The 16,369-nt window shown below is 46.4% G+C and overlaps 1 protein-coding gene across 1 annotated transcript in view; it reads right to left on the reverse strand.

Annotated features, from left to right (window-relative positions):
- Positions 1-16,369, reverse strand: part of IQGAP1 (IQ motif containing GTPase activating protein 1) — a 149,798-nt gene that overhangs the window by 35,170 nt on the left and 98,259 nt on the right. Inside the window, exons 17-28 of the mRNA XM_090029158.1 lie at positions 13,505-13,672; positions 11,801-11,943; positions 11,116-11,286; positions 10,480-10,563; positions 9,358-9,429; positions 9,189-9,258; positions 8,670-8,878; positions 5,535-5,690; positions 5,220-5,383; positions 4,578-4,802; positions 2,897-3,037; positions 2,721-2,805 (exon numbers count right to left, since the gene is read on the reverse strand). Coding sequence (XP_089885284.1) covers positions 2,721-2,805; positions 2,897-3,037; positions 4,578-4,802; positions 5,220-5,383; positions 5,535-5,690; positions 8,670-8,878; positions 9,189-9,258; positions 9,358-9,429; positions 10,480-10,563; positions 11,116-11,286; positions 11,801-11,943; positions 13,505-13,672 — 1,688 coding nt within the window. The remainder of the gene's footprint in view (positions 1-2,720; positions 2,806-2,896; positions 3,038-4,577; positions 4,803-5,219; positions 5,384-5,534; positions 5,691-8,669; positions 8,879-9,188; positions 9,259-9,357; positions 9,430-10,479; positions 10,564-11,115; positions 11,287-11,800; positions 11,944-13,504; positions 13,673-16,369) is intronic.

Genomic DNA, 16,369 nt, shown 5'->3' on the forward strand with positions numbered 1-16,369 from the left:
GGGAAGTTTAGAATACAATAAGAAGAATTTCTCACCAGCAGGGTAGTAAAACATGAGGAGGTTACCCAGAGGGGTGGTGGAAGCTCTGTCCTTGGAGGTTTTCAAAACCTGGCTAGACAAAGCCTTGGCTGGGATGATGTAGTTGGGGCTGGTCCTGCTTTGAGCAGGGGACTGGACTAGACGTGACCTCCTGAGGCTCCCTTCCAATCCTAACTTCCTATGTTTCTATGAAAGGGTTTAAAATCTAAGTAGGAACCAGATACAAAAGGATATTAATCTGAGTAGAAGGAGAAGATAAGGGTGCTAGCTGTAAGAACATGAAGTTACAGATATTCTTAGCTTAGTGTATGGTTTGTGGGCCGCAATGATTCTTATTCTTACTTGATAAACAAGATGTGTGGACAAGAGATACTGGTATGTTACTAACAAGCTACCTAGAGAGTCGTTACGCAATCTACTTTCAGGAATGGCACAGAAGTGAGTCTTAAAGACTCGTTATAAGGATAAAGTAATGACTGTACAACAATCTGGGGAATGTAATCCAGACCCAGTAGTAAAAGTAGGGGCAGGTGCCTGGACCCTGGCCTCCAGGTTTCCTTCACCTGCTGCAGAGCAGCTTGTTCCAGCACACCCCCCTGCTCTGTGCATTGCTGCTAATTCTGCCCCAGCACTCCCTGCTCTATCACGGGTCCCCTTATTGCAGCTGCCACTTCTTACGCATAAATTCATTGCTTGGGGCTGTCGGTGGTGACGGGAATTGTCAACAAGGGTAAGAGGCAGCAGGCAGTTTGGGTGTTGCAGAGAAACATTTCAGGGGCAGCGGAGCAGGGTAGAGAAAGGGGACACTGGAACAGGGTGCCAACTTTACTATAGCTGAGCCTCTGTCCATGTCTACAAGGCAACACAACGATGCTTGCAAGAGAGACAAAAGCAGCTATTAACACTGGCAAAACGAAACGGGTGGCAAGACTAGTGGACAAATAAGGAGAACTAAACTGAGAAAACCTTTACAGATAAGCACTGGAAGTTTGTGCTCAATGCAGGGAAGCAGGGAGGAAGTGGCAGCTATGTCCCAGCACCACTTTTCTTTTCCTCTCTCTTTCACAATAATTCCTGAATAAACCAGCTATATTTTTCTGTAAGACCTCAAGCTAACAAAAGGTTAATGAAGTGGAGAAACTATTTCACTCAGATGTCAGAAAAGTGACAAAAGCCAGTAATAAAGGCTACTTGTTAAACTGGATTTTGTAACTAAAAATACCAGAGTAAACGTGAACAGGCCAAATCCCCTGAGAACCATGTCAACCTTTACTAAAGACATCATCCACATGCTGACAGGCTGGTTCCAACCTTTCTGAGATAAAGTTATTGCAGCCAGTTATCATACAGCAATGTTCCCACATTGTGTTCTGAGACTTTCTGGTGGGTCCACAGTGCTGGTTGCCATGAGGAGTCTGTGTCGGATGTGATATTAGTTAACAACGGAGCAGACAGCCAAGCCACTGCTACCAGAGAGAATGAAAAGTGAGAGAAGCTTGGCAGACCTGGCAGGCACCAGTGAAATGTTGAAAATTAATACATGACTTCAATATTACTTTTCCATGCAAACTTCCACGTAACTACACAGGCATGCTGCATGATCATGAATGTTAAAAAGATCTCTGTAGTAGAAAAATGTGCCCACGAGAAAATCTTAGTTTTCTAATTAAGAAAAATGAATGAGAACAGGTCACTTTTGTTCTCAAAGATCTGTCCATCAAATGTAGGGATTACATCTACTACACTGCAGCTTCAATACTGCTACCTTTGCAATAATACTGTTTCCACAGAAAGCTGTCTAAAGAAAGTCATAGCTTTCCCCTATATTTACAGTTGGAAAAACATTAATTCACCTGCATAGAAAGAATCGATGCCTCAGTATGGGAAAGCACAGAACTAGAAGAGAGAAGAAAACAGCATTCAGATTTTATTTTATAAAAGAAAGGAGCAGAGCAGTTTAAAGAGACAGTGTCAGGTATGTGAGGGCCCCTAACATAGGATCCACAGAAATAAATGTAACATGTTCATGATGCCTTTAAATTTCTGTGAAAAAAAATGGAATTGGAATTAAACAGGTCCAGGTCAAATAATGCAATATTCTGATAATGCATATAAGCCAGAAGGTGACCTGATCTGAGAGCAAGAACTACTTTTTTACTGTCCAAGCTGAGTGCAAGGCAAAAAGTTAATATATGCTATAAACATTGACAATTATTTCATACATCCTGCTTTTAAGTATTCTAGGTATTATTAACGACACAGATTAGAATAGTAGACTTTGTAATAAAGTTTTAAACCTGACATTGTCTCTTTAAGAAAGAAAGGATGGGCTGCGATTGCTTCAGCAACACCAAAGTTCAATCATTTGCAGAATCTGTACAGTGGAGTCAAGAAAACCTGAAGGATCAAATACCCAAAGAATATTAAAAGCAAGACAGAAGCAACACGATTCCTCCATCTGAGTCTCATGCCATTCATCAGAACTGTCACCTGGAGCACAAAAAATAGCCAGGAGGTTCAATGGCCTCCTTGAAAAAAGATCAAACATTAAAATTTGTATTTGCGGGGACAGGATGAACCACAAGGCCGGAGCCTCTGCAATAGCAGGTGTGTGATGGGCCCAGCTTCCAACTACACACACTTCTCCACCAAAAAGAGGGCAAAGGCATGCAGGTCCTCACCTTCAGCAGCTCATCCTCACCAGCATCAGGAAACTTCTCATGTAATGAATCTTTCAGGACCTTGGCGATGAAACGCATGCCATAACTGTGAAAGAGATGAGAGAAAGTGAAATCACTAGGAATGTGAAACCAGCAATTGTGTTTAGAGAGCAAGTGTGCAAGCCCATTATACTCACGGGATTTTGTCCACTGAGCTAACAATCGCTGCCAGGAACTTGTCTGTCACTGTCCGCATGTTTCTGATGGAGGTATCCAGGCGTGTCCGCACCTCCTCATGAGACAGGGCTTGCTCAGGGGTCACATCGTATGGCAGCTTACTGTTGGAGACACCCACAGCTGATGACACGTGAGCACTCCCATGCTGCTACCTTTCTGGCTCATCCCCTCTCCCTGTCCTATGTAATTCTAATGTGCTGGGCTGCTAAAGAACCAAGTTCTGGTCTTCTACCCTTCTCTCCTGTACTCAGAAAGCCTGGGGATTTCCTTTGGTATTCTTTTGGTCCCTTCTCCAGGCCACTGTAAGAAAAGGCCCAACAGCTTCCACACCACTACACACACTTCGGTAGCACACGTGCAGACTGAGCAAGAAGAGGTGTCTGGTCAGTTCTTTTTCAGAGGCCAGGCAAGTGACAGATTGACAAGATGCTCATGTGACCTGGACCCACAGCAGAAGCTGGGACTGTCTCTGGACGACTACAATATACTTTCAGTGGAGAACACTGATAACTAAGCAGGCATGTTTACTCTACCATAACTGAATTTTTTAATCTTCAGGTGCACCCAGGTATATCACTGGCAGCCCTTAGATCCACGCCCTCTGGCCTCAGTAACATGGTAGTTACAAAAGGGCCTCAAGCCTTGAACTGGTCCCCAACCTCACTCTGAACAATCAGGAGTTCTTACCAACAAGATATTATGCAAGAAGTTTTTGCTGAGGAAGAGGAGGCTTTTATAAGCAAGCAAGCTCAATTAATGCCCTCAAAGTATTTTCACTCTTTTTTTATTTTAGTGTATTTTAAAGCTCTAGGCATTATGTTACGCACTGAAAGAAATAAAACTCACAGGGCTGTTTTGACCAACCATAAAGTGGTCTCCCTAATCCTGACTGGGGTCTCCAGCTGCTTCTTTACTTAAAAACACAGACAGAACTAAAAGAATTGCATCCTGCGGTTTTTGGCCAAAACAGGATCAAGTTTCTTCCTTGCTCTGGGAGACTCCCTCACAGGAAGAGTCCTGTCTGAGGCAGGAAAAATGACAAAGGACACTAACAAGTAAAGCCCTGCCATTAGTGTCCAAATATGAGTGCACTATCCCCAAGACTTCAACTTTAGCACTATTTGACCAGAAATTACTTTCCTGAGTCAAATGTTCCTTAATCCCAGCATAAATTGGGCAAGGATTTTTGTGAGTGATATCTTTTATTGGACTAATTGCACGGTTGGGATAGGCTTAGACAAGCTTTCAAATGCAAAGCATTCCTCAGCAGATACAGTGATGATTAAGTAGCCCGGACGGCTGTGAAATCGAAGAAGAGACATTCCCCAGGGGTAGCAGACAGACAATGAATAGAGAAAAGATAAACTGATTAGTGGAAGATCCAGCCTTTTCAAAAAGGAAGAGGGTCATTATCACCTGTAGTGTGAAAAAAGGGGTTTTCAGGAAGCAGGTAGATTATATATAGTATAATAAAATGTTAGCCAGAAAAATCCTTGCCTCTCACAATTCCTTGACCATCACAGCTAAGTATCACTCCAACTTTGCTAAATTGGGCAAGACACTCAGTGAAACCAAGGTTGTAAAAATCAGATGGCATAACACAGCTGAGTATGCAAAGCAAAGCAGCAGGAGCTTCCATACCTGGCCTCTCCAGTCTGCGACTCCATCTGGTTAACCCAAGATTTGTAAATATCCACAGGATCCGTTTTGATATTGAGTGATTTATCATCCATGATTTCCTTCACAACAGGTGCCAGGATCTGCCTCAGTGCATTCTGGCCACGGGCACCACGGTTGAAACTTACCACCATCTTAATAACAGTGGGATTGCCAGTCACAATCTCATGTATCTGATCTACCTTGGATCTGGAAGAGAATGAACATGAATAAACAACTAACTAGGGATTTTTTTGTCCACTGTGTCACATGCCATGGCACAGGCTTCCAGAAGCAGACCGTGTTTAGAGTTTTATTTGTCAAGAAACAGCCAGTGGTTTTGTCCTGAAACATGAATACAGCGCTAGACTGCAGTAGGTAGCTCTTGGCACATGGCTCTGATGTGCCACAAAGAGACTTAAAGCCAAGGGCCTTTGCACAGCTCATCAACGCCCAGCTTGAAAGGACCTAGTGCTGCTGCAGGCATTTAATCCTACATGCCATATGAAAAAAAAAACCACTTAAAAAGAAACTGAGAGCAGGCTAGCATGGTGTGAAAAACATCATTTCACCACAGGCACACTCATCCACCCTCACAGCCAGGCCAAGCAGCGCACTAATACATACTTTATCTCCTCTTTCAGAGCTGTCTGGAAAAGCCGCAGGAGCAGGTACTCTTCTCTCTGATTGGATGCATAGTTATACAGTGTGAAGATCACAGAATCCATAAATTTGGTGGATTTGTTCTGAGGCATCTGAAAAATCAGCTTGGCCAGGTAGGTTGGGTTAGTCTGTAACAACAACAACAGCCGTTAAGCATTCACTTCTACAGAGGCCATGACAACTTGTGACAGTGGTGGGCTAGAAGTGCAATAAACAAGTGAGGACTGAGTAAGAACATGGGAGTCTCTATGGCCAGGGGAAGCCTGAGGAGCTGCTTACCTGAAGTAGGTAGAACAGGTGCTGGTAGGCCTCCAGCTTCTCCCTCTTCTCTTTGCTCAGAGCCTTCAGACCTCCCTTCTGCTTGTTCAGCATCATCATGTCAGACAGCTGCTCCTTGTTCTTCTTCGTAAGCTTCTTGCTGTGGGAGACGACATCCTGCAGAGAGCCAGAGAGAGCTTTAAATTTAAGCACTGAAAATCAACTTACCTTTTAACTCTCTCCATTTTCATTCCTCTCCTTTGCTTTATAGTTAGTTTTTGTGATGGCTTTTTTCTAGATGGCAATGTATCGATGCCATATCGGGTCGGCACCAATAAAAGAAAAATTAACATTATTGGTCATTGGCTTTGTTTTGCCAGTGTAGATGATAACGTCACCAGTAAATGCGACGTGCATGAGCACAGCTGCAGCATGCACCGCAGAAATGCTGCCCAGCAGCACGGAGAGCAATGGCTAGCTGGTAAGTGGGGGGGAGAGTGGGGGCAGATTGAGGCCCCCACAGTAAGGGAGGGAGTGGGGCTGGGACAGAAGCAGGGGCTGGGGGCTGCCAAGCTAGGGTGGTGAATATGACCCTGAGGCCAGAAGCAGGATGGAACTATGGGCAGCTCGTCCAGGAGGTGGTTCCCTGCCATTGCACACACCTCCGAGGGAGGCATGGGGGCATGTGCTCCTCCAGATTTATGTGCAGGGCAAAGGCAGGCTGTCCACTGCGGGCTTGAGGCCAGGGGCTGAGTTGGTCTCTTCCCAGTGTAGGGGCTGGGCTGGGCAGGCAGGAGTGGGGCAGGCTCTGCTGCACGGGGCAGGCGGCAGCAGCACTTGGAGGGGTGGCTATAGTACCCCAACCCCCTCTTCTTCTTCCTGCTTCTCTATCTCCAAAGCATTAACCCTCAGTTTGTTCTCTTCTTTAGCTAAGCCAGAGCCACCGATCAGCTTCTTCTTGCCCAGTTACCTAGAGGTGGTGGATCTCCATCCTTGGAGGTTTTTAAGACCCAGCTCAACAAAGCCTTGGCTGGGATGATCTAGTTGGGGCTGGTCCTGGTTTGAGCACGGGGTTGGACTAGATGTGACCTCCTGAGCTCCCTTCCAACCCTCACTGTCTATGTTTCTGTGATTACACCCAGAGGCCCCTGTTTCTCTTGTACCTCCATCCCTAAAGCAGGTTTCATCGTTGTGCTAGCAGGGCTTCCAGAGCAGGTAAGGCCAAGGGTCATAGTTTCATAGTACCTAGAGTCAGGAGGGACCAGAACAGATCATCTAGCCTGACCCCCTGCCACAGGCACGAATGAATGCTGGGGTCACAAGACCAGACCCCAGACAGGTGACCATGCAACCTCCTCTTGAATTTGCCCAAGGTAGGGGTGAGGACCACTTCCCTGGGAAGTTGGTTCCAAATTTTGGCCACCCTAACTGTAAAATATTGCCTTCTGATCTCTAACCTAAACCTATTCTCCATCAACTTATTACCATTGTTCCTTGTCACCCCAGGTGGTGCTGGGGAGAAAAAGGCTCTATCTATTTGCTGATCATCTCCCTTGATGAGTTTGTAGGCAGCCACCAGGTCCCCCCTCAGCTTCCTCTTGCTAAGGCTGAACAGGTTCAGGTCCCTCAGTCTCTCCTTGTAGGGTATGCCCTGCTGCCCCCTCACCAAGTGGGTGGCCCTCCTCTGAACCCTCTCCAGGCTGGCCACATCCCTCCTGAAGTGCGGCTCCCAGAACTGGACACAGTACTCCAATTGTGGCCTGACCAATGTCACAAAAGGGGGAGTATCACCTCTCTGAACTGGCTGGAGATGCATCTTTGTCTGTGGACGTAGTCTTTCTGGACTTCAGCAAGGCCTTTGACACCATCTCCCACCCCATCCTCATTAAAAAACTAGGCGACTGTGGCACTGATGCCTACACCGTCAGATGGATTGCAGACTGGCTGAAGGGTCGTACTCAGAGGATGGTGGTGGATGGGTCATGTTTGACCTGGGGGGAAGTGGGCAGTGGAGTCCCCCAGGGCTCGGTCCTTGGGCCCACACTGTTCAATTTCTTGACAACAGGGCAGACCCTACAATGAGAGACTGCAGGACCTGAACCTGTTCAGCCTTCACAAGAGAAGGCTGAGGAGGACATGGTGACTGTCTATAAACTCACGAGGGGGGACCAGAAGGGTTTGGGAGAGACCTTGTTTCCCCGAGCACCCCCAGGCATAACAAAGAATAACGGCCACAAATTGTTGGCGAGGAGGTTTATATTAGATGTCCATAAGAACTACTTCACGGTCAGGGCGGCTAGGATCTGGAACCAACTTCCAAGGGAAGTGGTGCTGGCTCCTACCCTGGGGGTCTTTAAGAAGAGGCTTAATGCCTACCTGGCTGGAGTCATTTGAGTCCAGTTTTTCTCCTGCCCAGGCGGGGGGTCAGACTTGAAGATCTACAAGGTCCCTACTTCTGTGATTCTGTGATTCTATGGCTGGCCTTGCTGGTTGCAATCTGGCATTGGCAGCTGATGTTCATCTTGGAGTCGATAATGACTCCAAGATCCCATCCTGTCTCTGTGTTTTCAAGAAGGGAAGTCCCCACCCTGTATGTATGCTGTGGATTCCTTCTCCCATGGTGCAGCACCCTGTATTTGTCGACACAGAACCCCATCCTATTCTCATCTGCCCACTTTTGTAGTCTGTCTAAATCTAGTTGCAGCCTCTCTTTCCCTTCAAGTGTGTCCACCTCGCCCCACATCTTCGTGTCATTAGCAAACTTAGACAGCTGCTTTCCACCCCCTCGTCCAAGTTGCTGATGAAGATGTTAAACAGTGCAGGCCCAAGGAGTGAGCCCTGGGGGACCTCGCTGCTCACATCTAGCCAGGCTGAGTACGACCCATCCACCGCTACTCTCTGGGTGCGCCCCGTCAGCCAATTTTTTACCCACCCAACTGTGTAGGCATCAATGCCACAGTTGCTTAATTTATTGATGAGGATGGGGTGAGAGACAGTGTCAAAGGCCTTCTTAAGTCTAGAAAAGCTACGTTCACGGTGACACCATCATCCAAGGATTTAGTTACTTGGCATAGTTACTTAGGTCTGTGGTTTTCTTCTCAGCACTGGCTACTCTATGTGCTCAAGCCTGTACTTTGCTTTCCCCTTGCTTCATACCTGCAAAGTGATTTTGTTTTTCACAAGGAGCCCAATTTTGATGTCCATGAGATTGAGATCATTTTCTAGTTGTTGATTGGAGCGGATTAGGGTCACAACCTCCTCACGCAGCTTCATAAGGTCAAGCTCCTCTTGGAAATCCTGATCACTCTGATCCAGTAAGTGAACAAATTTTCGAAGCACCACCATAGGTGGGTTTTCAGCACTGACTAAGGATATGATGGAATAAGCAATAAATGCAACAGCATTTGCAATACCTTATTTTTGATCAAAATGTGACAAGAAATGAGAACAGTCAAACCAATATTTATCTCGGCTAACGTGGGGCGTTCAGACTAATTAAAAAGTCTGAATCCTACCTTCTAGTAGCAACTGTGATATGTAGAATCAAGATTTCCCTCGGCCTCATGTACTTCCCACACTACCATTATTCCAAACTGTCCATGATGCAACCAAGCACGTTAGCAGTGTGCTAAGAATACTGTGCTGCTACAGGTATATTCCCATGGCAATACTTACTGAGAGTTTTGTAGTCATCTCGTGCTTTATTTGCGCGGATGAAAGCCTGGATTTTTATAACATCGTTTATCTAGAACGAGGAAAAAAAAAAAAAATCGCACATCAATTCATTCATTGTAAAAATACAGAAAATTTGTATTTAACTAGTATAGCAGAGAAAGGATCTTACATGGTCTTTGAAATACTGCAACCGATTCCTGTACCGCTTTCTGGCTTGATACATCCTGGTCATTGACTGAATCTATGGGAAAGAAAACAGTCAGAGACAGTCTTTACTCCACAACAGGGTCTTGTAGGAATTTCACTACTACAAAGATACTGAACAATAATCACCAGGAGTTTAGAGGAACATGGTAGGAATGATCAAAAGGACAGACTTATGAAAAACTTGAGAAAAAAAATCATTTTGGTGAAGGGCTTGTCTACAACAGGGTGGTGGCACAGCCTGCTTCCACCTGGACACTCAAAACTTGATGAGGCTGCTCCACAGTCAGACCCAACAGCCACGACTAAGGCTTTGGAGACAGGTCTTAAGAGCAGCTGCAGAGGGATTCCATAGAGCGTGTCTACACATGTATGGGAACAGCTGTTCCAGGTGGCATAGACAGGCCTTAGATTACAGACGGCAATGAAGGGAGACAAATCCAACTTTCTACAAACCCAGAAGTGCCTGGATTCCAAGAACCAGTGGCTCTCAACTTCATTAGACTTAAGACACACCTCAAAAAATGTCAGCTTTTAATTTTCAGTTGTTTGGGGTTTTTTACTACAGAAAAGTAACAGCAGAAGTCTTCTGTTGCAAAGAACTCAGAAAGACCACAACAGGTCAGAATGTTTCTGACTTGTGGGTTCCTGTCTGAAATCTTTGGGTTTAATCCTGTGAATCATGTTTGCACATCTAACTGCTAACAACACTGTGTAGTATCCCATAGCATCCTTGAAAGAATCCCAAGGCACCCCAGGGTGCCACAGCACTCTGGCTGAGAATCAGTGATGCAGATATTTAGGACAGCAAGCAAGGGTTGGGGGAGTATAATAGGAACAGCAGGATTAAATTTAGACAAGAATTCAAGATAAACACAAGGACAGACTTCCAGACAGTCCATAAGATTGAAAGAGGAAGAAGTTTTACAGCAACTTAAGAGGTGACTAGACAAAGAACTAGAAACAAAACATAACCCATGGAAGAAAATAACTCTGCCCTGGCCTCTAGGAAGGGTTATGACCAAAAGCTATTTTCCATCACTAATTACAATGTCTTTAGCAGCAGACGCTTCCCAGAAAGCCGTACCTTCACTACTTGGTCCTTGTGCGCTTGCAAATACCCCAAGCGATCTTGGTATGCCTTCCGCTGCTTGTAGCCACGCCACTGAGACTGAGATCAAAGAAAGTGGTTACATTGTAGGGTGGTAGAAAAGGTGCATCTACAATTCCCACCTCTGCTGAGTGGCTCAGCTTTCCCCAAGGTCACCTCTGACCCCTTGTTAAATACTGAGGCTACACTATTTGCCATCATTAGGGACTTTATTATGGGTCTCGTGGTAGATAGAGATGGGCCTCTAGAAGGAAGACAGAAAAGTGACTGAGCAGGCAGAGTTAGGAAAGGTGTTTCCACCTGAAGGGGCCTGTGGAAGAGGATGTGAAGCTACTTGAAAGAGAAACTGCTCATTTTTATTAACCTTGAGGCAGACATTTTGCTGCAGACACTGGGGTATGGATGAGGCAGAGGGTCAGAGGAGTTCAATTATCATTTACTGTGAAAGGTACAATTTTACTGTTTGAAATGCATGTACTGTTTGGATAAGGAACACATTTAGGCCTTAGCTTACCTCCACCTAACAAGCAAGAAGTAATAGTCCAGCACATATCCCAGCACATGTAGAAGGGATGCAAAAGAAGTCATGCAGAGATGTGGGACTTTCATTACCTGGATGCAAGTGATTGCGGGGACTTGCTTCTTCAAGAAACTCAATCTTGAGTTGAATTCCTGCCGAACAAGGTATCCACGACAACAAGCCTGCAGCTTGGTGATCAGACTCTCATTGGCCAGCCAGAGCTGCTCTCGGTTGTAAGCAGCAGTAACCCCAGAGATGGTGCTCTGGATCCAGTGGGGCAGGAGGAAGCCACAGTACAAATTACAAAAGGGAAACCAGAACAGAGTGAGGAGACAACAAGCAAAGCATCGGGTTTGGGTTATTTTTAGATAAGCATCATCTCACAGCCAGCTACAGCCAGTCCATTTTGACTTTAGCATGAACTGTTCCAGCACTGTGAGGGAGAACTGCCCATGTGGGCAGCCAGGAGCATGGACAAAGGTACCCAGGTAGTAGCTTCAAAGGGATGGGAGAGCTCTTACTACTCGGACCAAACAGCAGCTGTGGCAGTGCATGAGCCCACAGCAGCACTAAATGCTCCATCCAGAGTCAATGTTGGGGCAATTTAGCTCATCGGGGTCCCTACAGCATCACAGAAATGCAACAGTTACAGCACAAGAGCTGCTGTACCCTACAGAAGCAGCCTCCCCTCCTCTTTTGAAGCCACTACAAACGTACACTTGTCCACACCCTAAAGGACCTTATTTTTCAAAAAAAGGGAACATTTTATCCTCCTACCTGTATCTCCTCTCGGGAGAGCTGTGTGCTGTTGTGTACAAATCCTGAAGGTTCATCCCATGCTCCATCTCTGCTTCGCAGGTTATGGTAATAATGGTAGCCGCCTCTCACCCAGTGCTTCACCCACTCACTAGCATTGTCCCCTAAAAGAAACAGAAGTGTAAGGCTCAAGGAGAGAGACAGCCTTCCAGCAAACAGCCAACATTAAACTAGAAAGTCAAAACAACTATTTAAATACGTAAATGTCTATTCCCTCCAAATAGATGAACAAAAGATAATGTTCCCTTGAGATTTCACTGAACTCCTATGACTGCCACCTAACCTAATATGTACTAGAAGTGAAGAGGGGTCAACTAATCAACTTACATGCATCCTACCCCCTCTGCCATGGGAGAACAAGGCTTTATGACAGCATCTCAATACCCCCTGCCCCTTCCACATACACAATCCTGCCCCAATCACTTTTCTCCCAACTAAAACATACAGCTTGCTTTTCAATCCCTTTATCACCTTTGCTGCTTGCTCCTGAATTCTCTAAAGTTTTTCTACATTCTTCTTAAAATGGCAGTCCCCGGACTGGGCTTGGTACTCCATCTATGGCCCAATAAGTGCTAAGCAGAATGATACTAGCACAGGGGTGGGCAAAATATGGCCCTCAGGCCAGATCTGGCTGGCCAACTGACTGCACAGCCCACAGCTGTCCCTGCAGAGCTCTGCCTGGGGCCAAGCCCCGCACGCTTCTGTTGGGGCAGCCCGTGCCATGCTCCAGCCTGCGCCTGCTGGCCCAGGCCCCAACCAGCACGCAAGCAGCTTCCAGCAGAGCTGTTCCCAGTGCAGCTGCAGCAGGTGGGGTGCTCTTCTGCTTCCCTAGCCTGCAGCTGTGGCTCCTCCTCCTACCCCACATGCAGAGTGGTGTGGGTGTGTGCGCGTGTTGGGGAGGGGCAGGTCCTACTTCAGCTTCTGGCTCTAGCTCCCAGCTACCTTCCACCCGCTCCACTGGCCCTGTGCAATGAGCAGCCACCTGCACGAGGGTGGAGTGGGTGGAAGGCAGCTGGAGCAGGAGCTGCTCAGCCAAAGCTCCCCCTCCCTGGTCAGACCAGCGGCAGGGGCAGGGGCAGGGGCAGGGGCAGGAGCAGGAGGAGCCCTTGCTGGAGGTGAGGGAAGCAAGGGAGCACCCAGCTGGCTGCAGCTGCATCAGGAACAGCCCCACCAGAAGCTGCATGCTGGCTGGGGCCAGGCGTGGCAGGGGCTGCCCCAGGCAGGAGCAGGCAGGGCTGAACACCATGCTGATGCACGTGCCCCACACCCGCCCTCACCCCTGGCTGGCTTCTAGCACTTAGCACCCAGGCAGCCCCCCGCCCACACATATATATGCATATGCCCTCCTCATACCCCGCCACCGGGCAGGGATGCGCTGGAAGTAGATCAGGGCTCTCGGCTCGACACCTGGCCCCCAGCCCCGGCAGTGCAACAGCTCATGACAGCTCCCTATGTGGCCCTCAGGCCCAAATAACTGCCCACCCCTATATTAATATATCCCATGTCTTCCATACAATGCTTCCACCCAAACGACATAAATGCTTCCCTACATCAAATACACCATTTCAGACAGACTTAGTTCTCTGGCCCCTGCTCTCCATTCCCTCATGTCGTTTAATCTGTTGTCTCTCAGCTAGTTTTCCATTTAGGATTCCCATAATTCACCTGCTGCCATTTTCTTCTTCTTCGCTTCTGCCAACTCTCGCTGGTACGTCTCAGCACACTCTGGAGTGACTCCATAAAGCCCAACATCAGGTGAGCGCAGGGCACTGAGGGTTTGGCTAACATCACCATGGTCCACTGCTTCATTAATGGCCAGAATTCCTAAAGAAACTTCCGTAATACACAGAAAAACGAGTTACCTGCATGCAGGGATTCAGTGTTCGACACCAAACACTGGGCCACACGGTGAGGAAAAGTAACTGTGACTGCATATTCAGGGGTGGAGGATGATGGACTTTGGGGTCACATCTGTAATAACAGAGTATCTTACAGGAGCATGACTGTTCACAGATATTTTACTTTCATTCCACTCTGTCCAGTTTATCTATGTGATTCTCAGTTCACTAAGAGAAGCCGTGGTCTACAGATAGTTACACTGAAACTGCAATTGCAAGACAAAACTGAGTGTGTTGGGTTAACATTTAGTTTATGGGCAAGCATCACATGACTCAATCCATGCCCAAACAAAGCCAATTTAAGAACACAAGAATCATTTACTGGGTCAGACTGTAGGTCCCTCTTGCCCACTCTCCTGTGTCACACAGGGGCAAAGAGCAGATACTAAAACGGAGAGTGAACAGGGTAAAACTAGGGTTTTTTTTTCCACAGTTCCTCTCCCACTTGCAGTCTCCAGGATTTAAGGTCTAGGAAGTTCTAATTCAAAGGCCATGCCCTTAACTCCTGCACTCAATAGCTACTGATGCACCTTTCCTCCAAGAATCTGCCCAATCCCTTTTTTAATCTGGTTAAACTGTTTCTTAATTATGCAAAGTAGTATGCAAAGGATTTCTCGTAGCTAGTCTACAATCTGCTGGAAAGAAACAGACTGACTGCAAGTTGGGCGCAGAAGCACCGGCTTCCCTTAGACTGAACATTCCTTGTTATTACCTTCAAGCTGCTACCCTGGCAAAGCAGCTGTTTAGACAGTTCTAACAGGTAGAGCAACCTATTTTGTTCCCATGGTACTAATGGGAACAAAAGATGAGGTGAACTGCGCTCTAGATAAAGTCCTAGAGCTTTTTGCATACAGAATTTGCAGAAAAAGACCTTGGCCAAAGAATATTGGTTTAAAAGGGAAATCCATCACCATCTACTAAAAGGATTTAGGAAATGCACATTAAACTCCTTGTTCTGAACATTCACACCAGATAGTTCAATTTTTTACAGCTCTTGCTTCTGTGCAACATTTAAAAGACAAAATGGAAACGGAGCAAGGAAATGCACACAACCCAAGTCCAAGGTCACTTTTGAGACTAGGGAACTGGGAGGTCCATGCCTACTGCACCAAACACCCTGAACCGCAGAAGCACAAATGATGCTGTGTCACCACGGTAGGGAAATGCACTCCGCTGTGCTTCAGAGCCACTGGCAGGGAACACTGAACTTTCAGGTTCCCGTGTCTGAAGAAAGAACCCAAGTGGCTCATTGACCATCTCTGAAAATGTTCAATACCATTATAATGAAAACATAATTATACTTCCTCTGTTTCTTTAATTTCTAATAAATATTTTTTAACCAGATTACAGACAGAAAGAGCACTGAGAAAAAGGGAACCTACTAATGGGTGGGGAATGGGGCCCAAGACCACACGGAGGATAAAAGGCTCCAGTACTGTGTCTTAGATTTCAGTACAAGGAAGGCCGACCAGTCTGCATGGCAAACACTATCAAGAATGAAAGACTGAAAAGAATCTGGAGAAATAATAGGCAATTGAAAGATCTTGATAATTTAATACTCCCTAAATTAACAGAACTCCCACTTGCCTCACAAAGCTAACGTGGCAAATGAAGGAAAACTGGCAAGCAGAACTTCAAAAGGCTTTTTCACATCATTTGCTACAAAAGACCAATAAGAAAATTTAAAAACACAAAGTGAGAAGAAAAATCCTACTAACAACAACAACAAAAAAGTATTGAGACAGAAAGCCAAGAGCAGGAATCTACCAACATTTCCAGAGGGTGAAAGGAGGTAAACAGGGAGGTGCCCCAGCAAATAGTGCAAGGTTTAGCATTCAAGGTATTTTTTAAGCAATCTGAAAGCTGTGTGGAAATGACAAAGGTGAAGACCATTAACATATGAAACAATTTAACTTAGGAATTCCCAAAGCATCTGATAAAACTCAGCAATTAGGTAAAAGACTGGCAGAATGAATTCACTGTAAGTAAGTATATTTTGACTTCAGCAAGGCTTTTGATATGGTCTCCCGGAACATTCCTGCAAGCAAGCTAAGGAAGTACAGGGTTGGATGAATGGACTGTAAGGTGGATAGAAAACTAGCTGGATCCTCAACCTCAGACGGTAGTTATCAATGACTCACTGTCTACCTGTCAGCTGGTATCAAGTGGAGTGCCCCAGGGGTCGGTCCTGGGGCCTGTCCTGTTCAGTATCTTCAGCAATGACCTGGAAGATGGGATGAATTGCACCCTCAGCAAGTTTGCCGTGGGGTGTAGTAGATATGCTGAATGGTAGGGCTAGGATTCAGAGTGACCTAGACAAACTGGAGGATTGGGCCAAAAGAACTGGCTAGGGGGCTGCACTCAGAGCGTGGTGGTGGATGGGTCATTTTTGACCTGGAGGGATGTGGCCAGTGGAGTCCTCCAGGGCTCAGTCCTCAGGCTCGTACTGTTCAATTTCTTTATCAGTGATTTGGATGAGGGGGTGAAAAGCACCCTGTTTAAATTCACTGATGATACTAAGATTTGGGGCGAGGTGGGCATGCTAGAAGGGAGGGACAGGATACAGCTGGACCTGGACAGGGTACGGGGTGGACAAACGTGAATAGGATGGGATTCAACACTGACAAGTGCA

The sequence above is a fragment of the Crocodylus siamensis genome, chromosome 15 (assembly GCF_052110815.1).
Source record: "Crocodylus siamensis isolate JL-2025a chromosome 15, ASM5211081v1, whole genome shotgun sequence".
Taxonomy (NCBI): domain Eukaryota; kingdom Metazoa; phylum Chordata; order Crocodylia; family Crocodylidae; genus Crocodylus; species Crocodylus siamensis.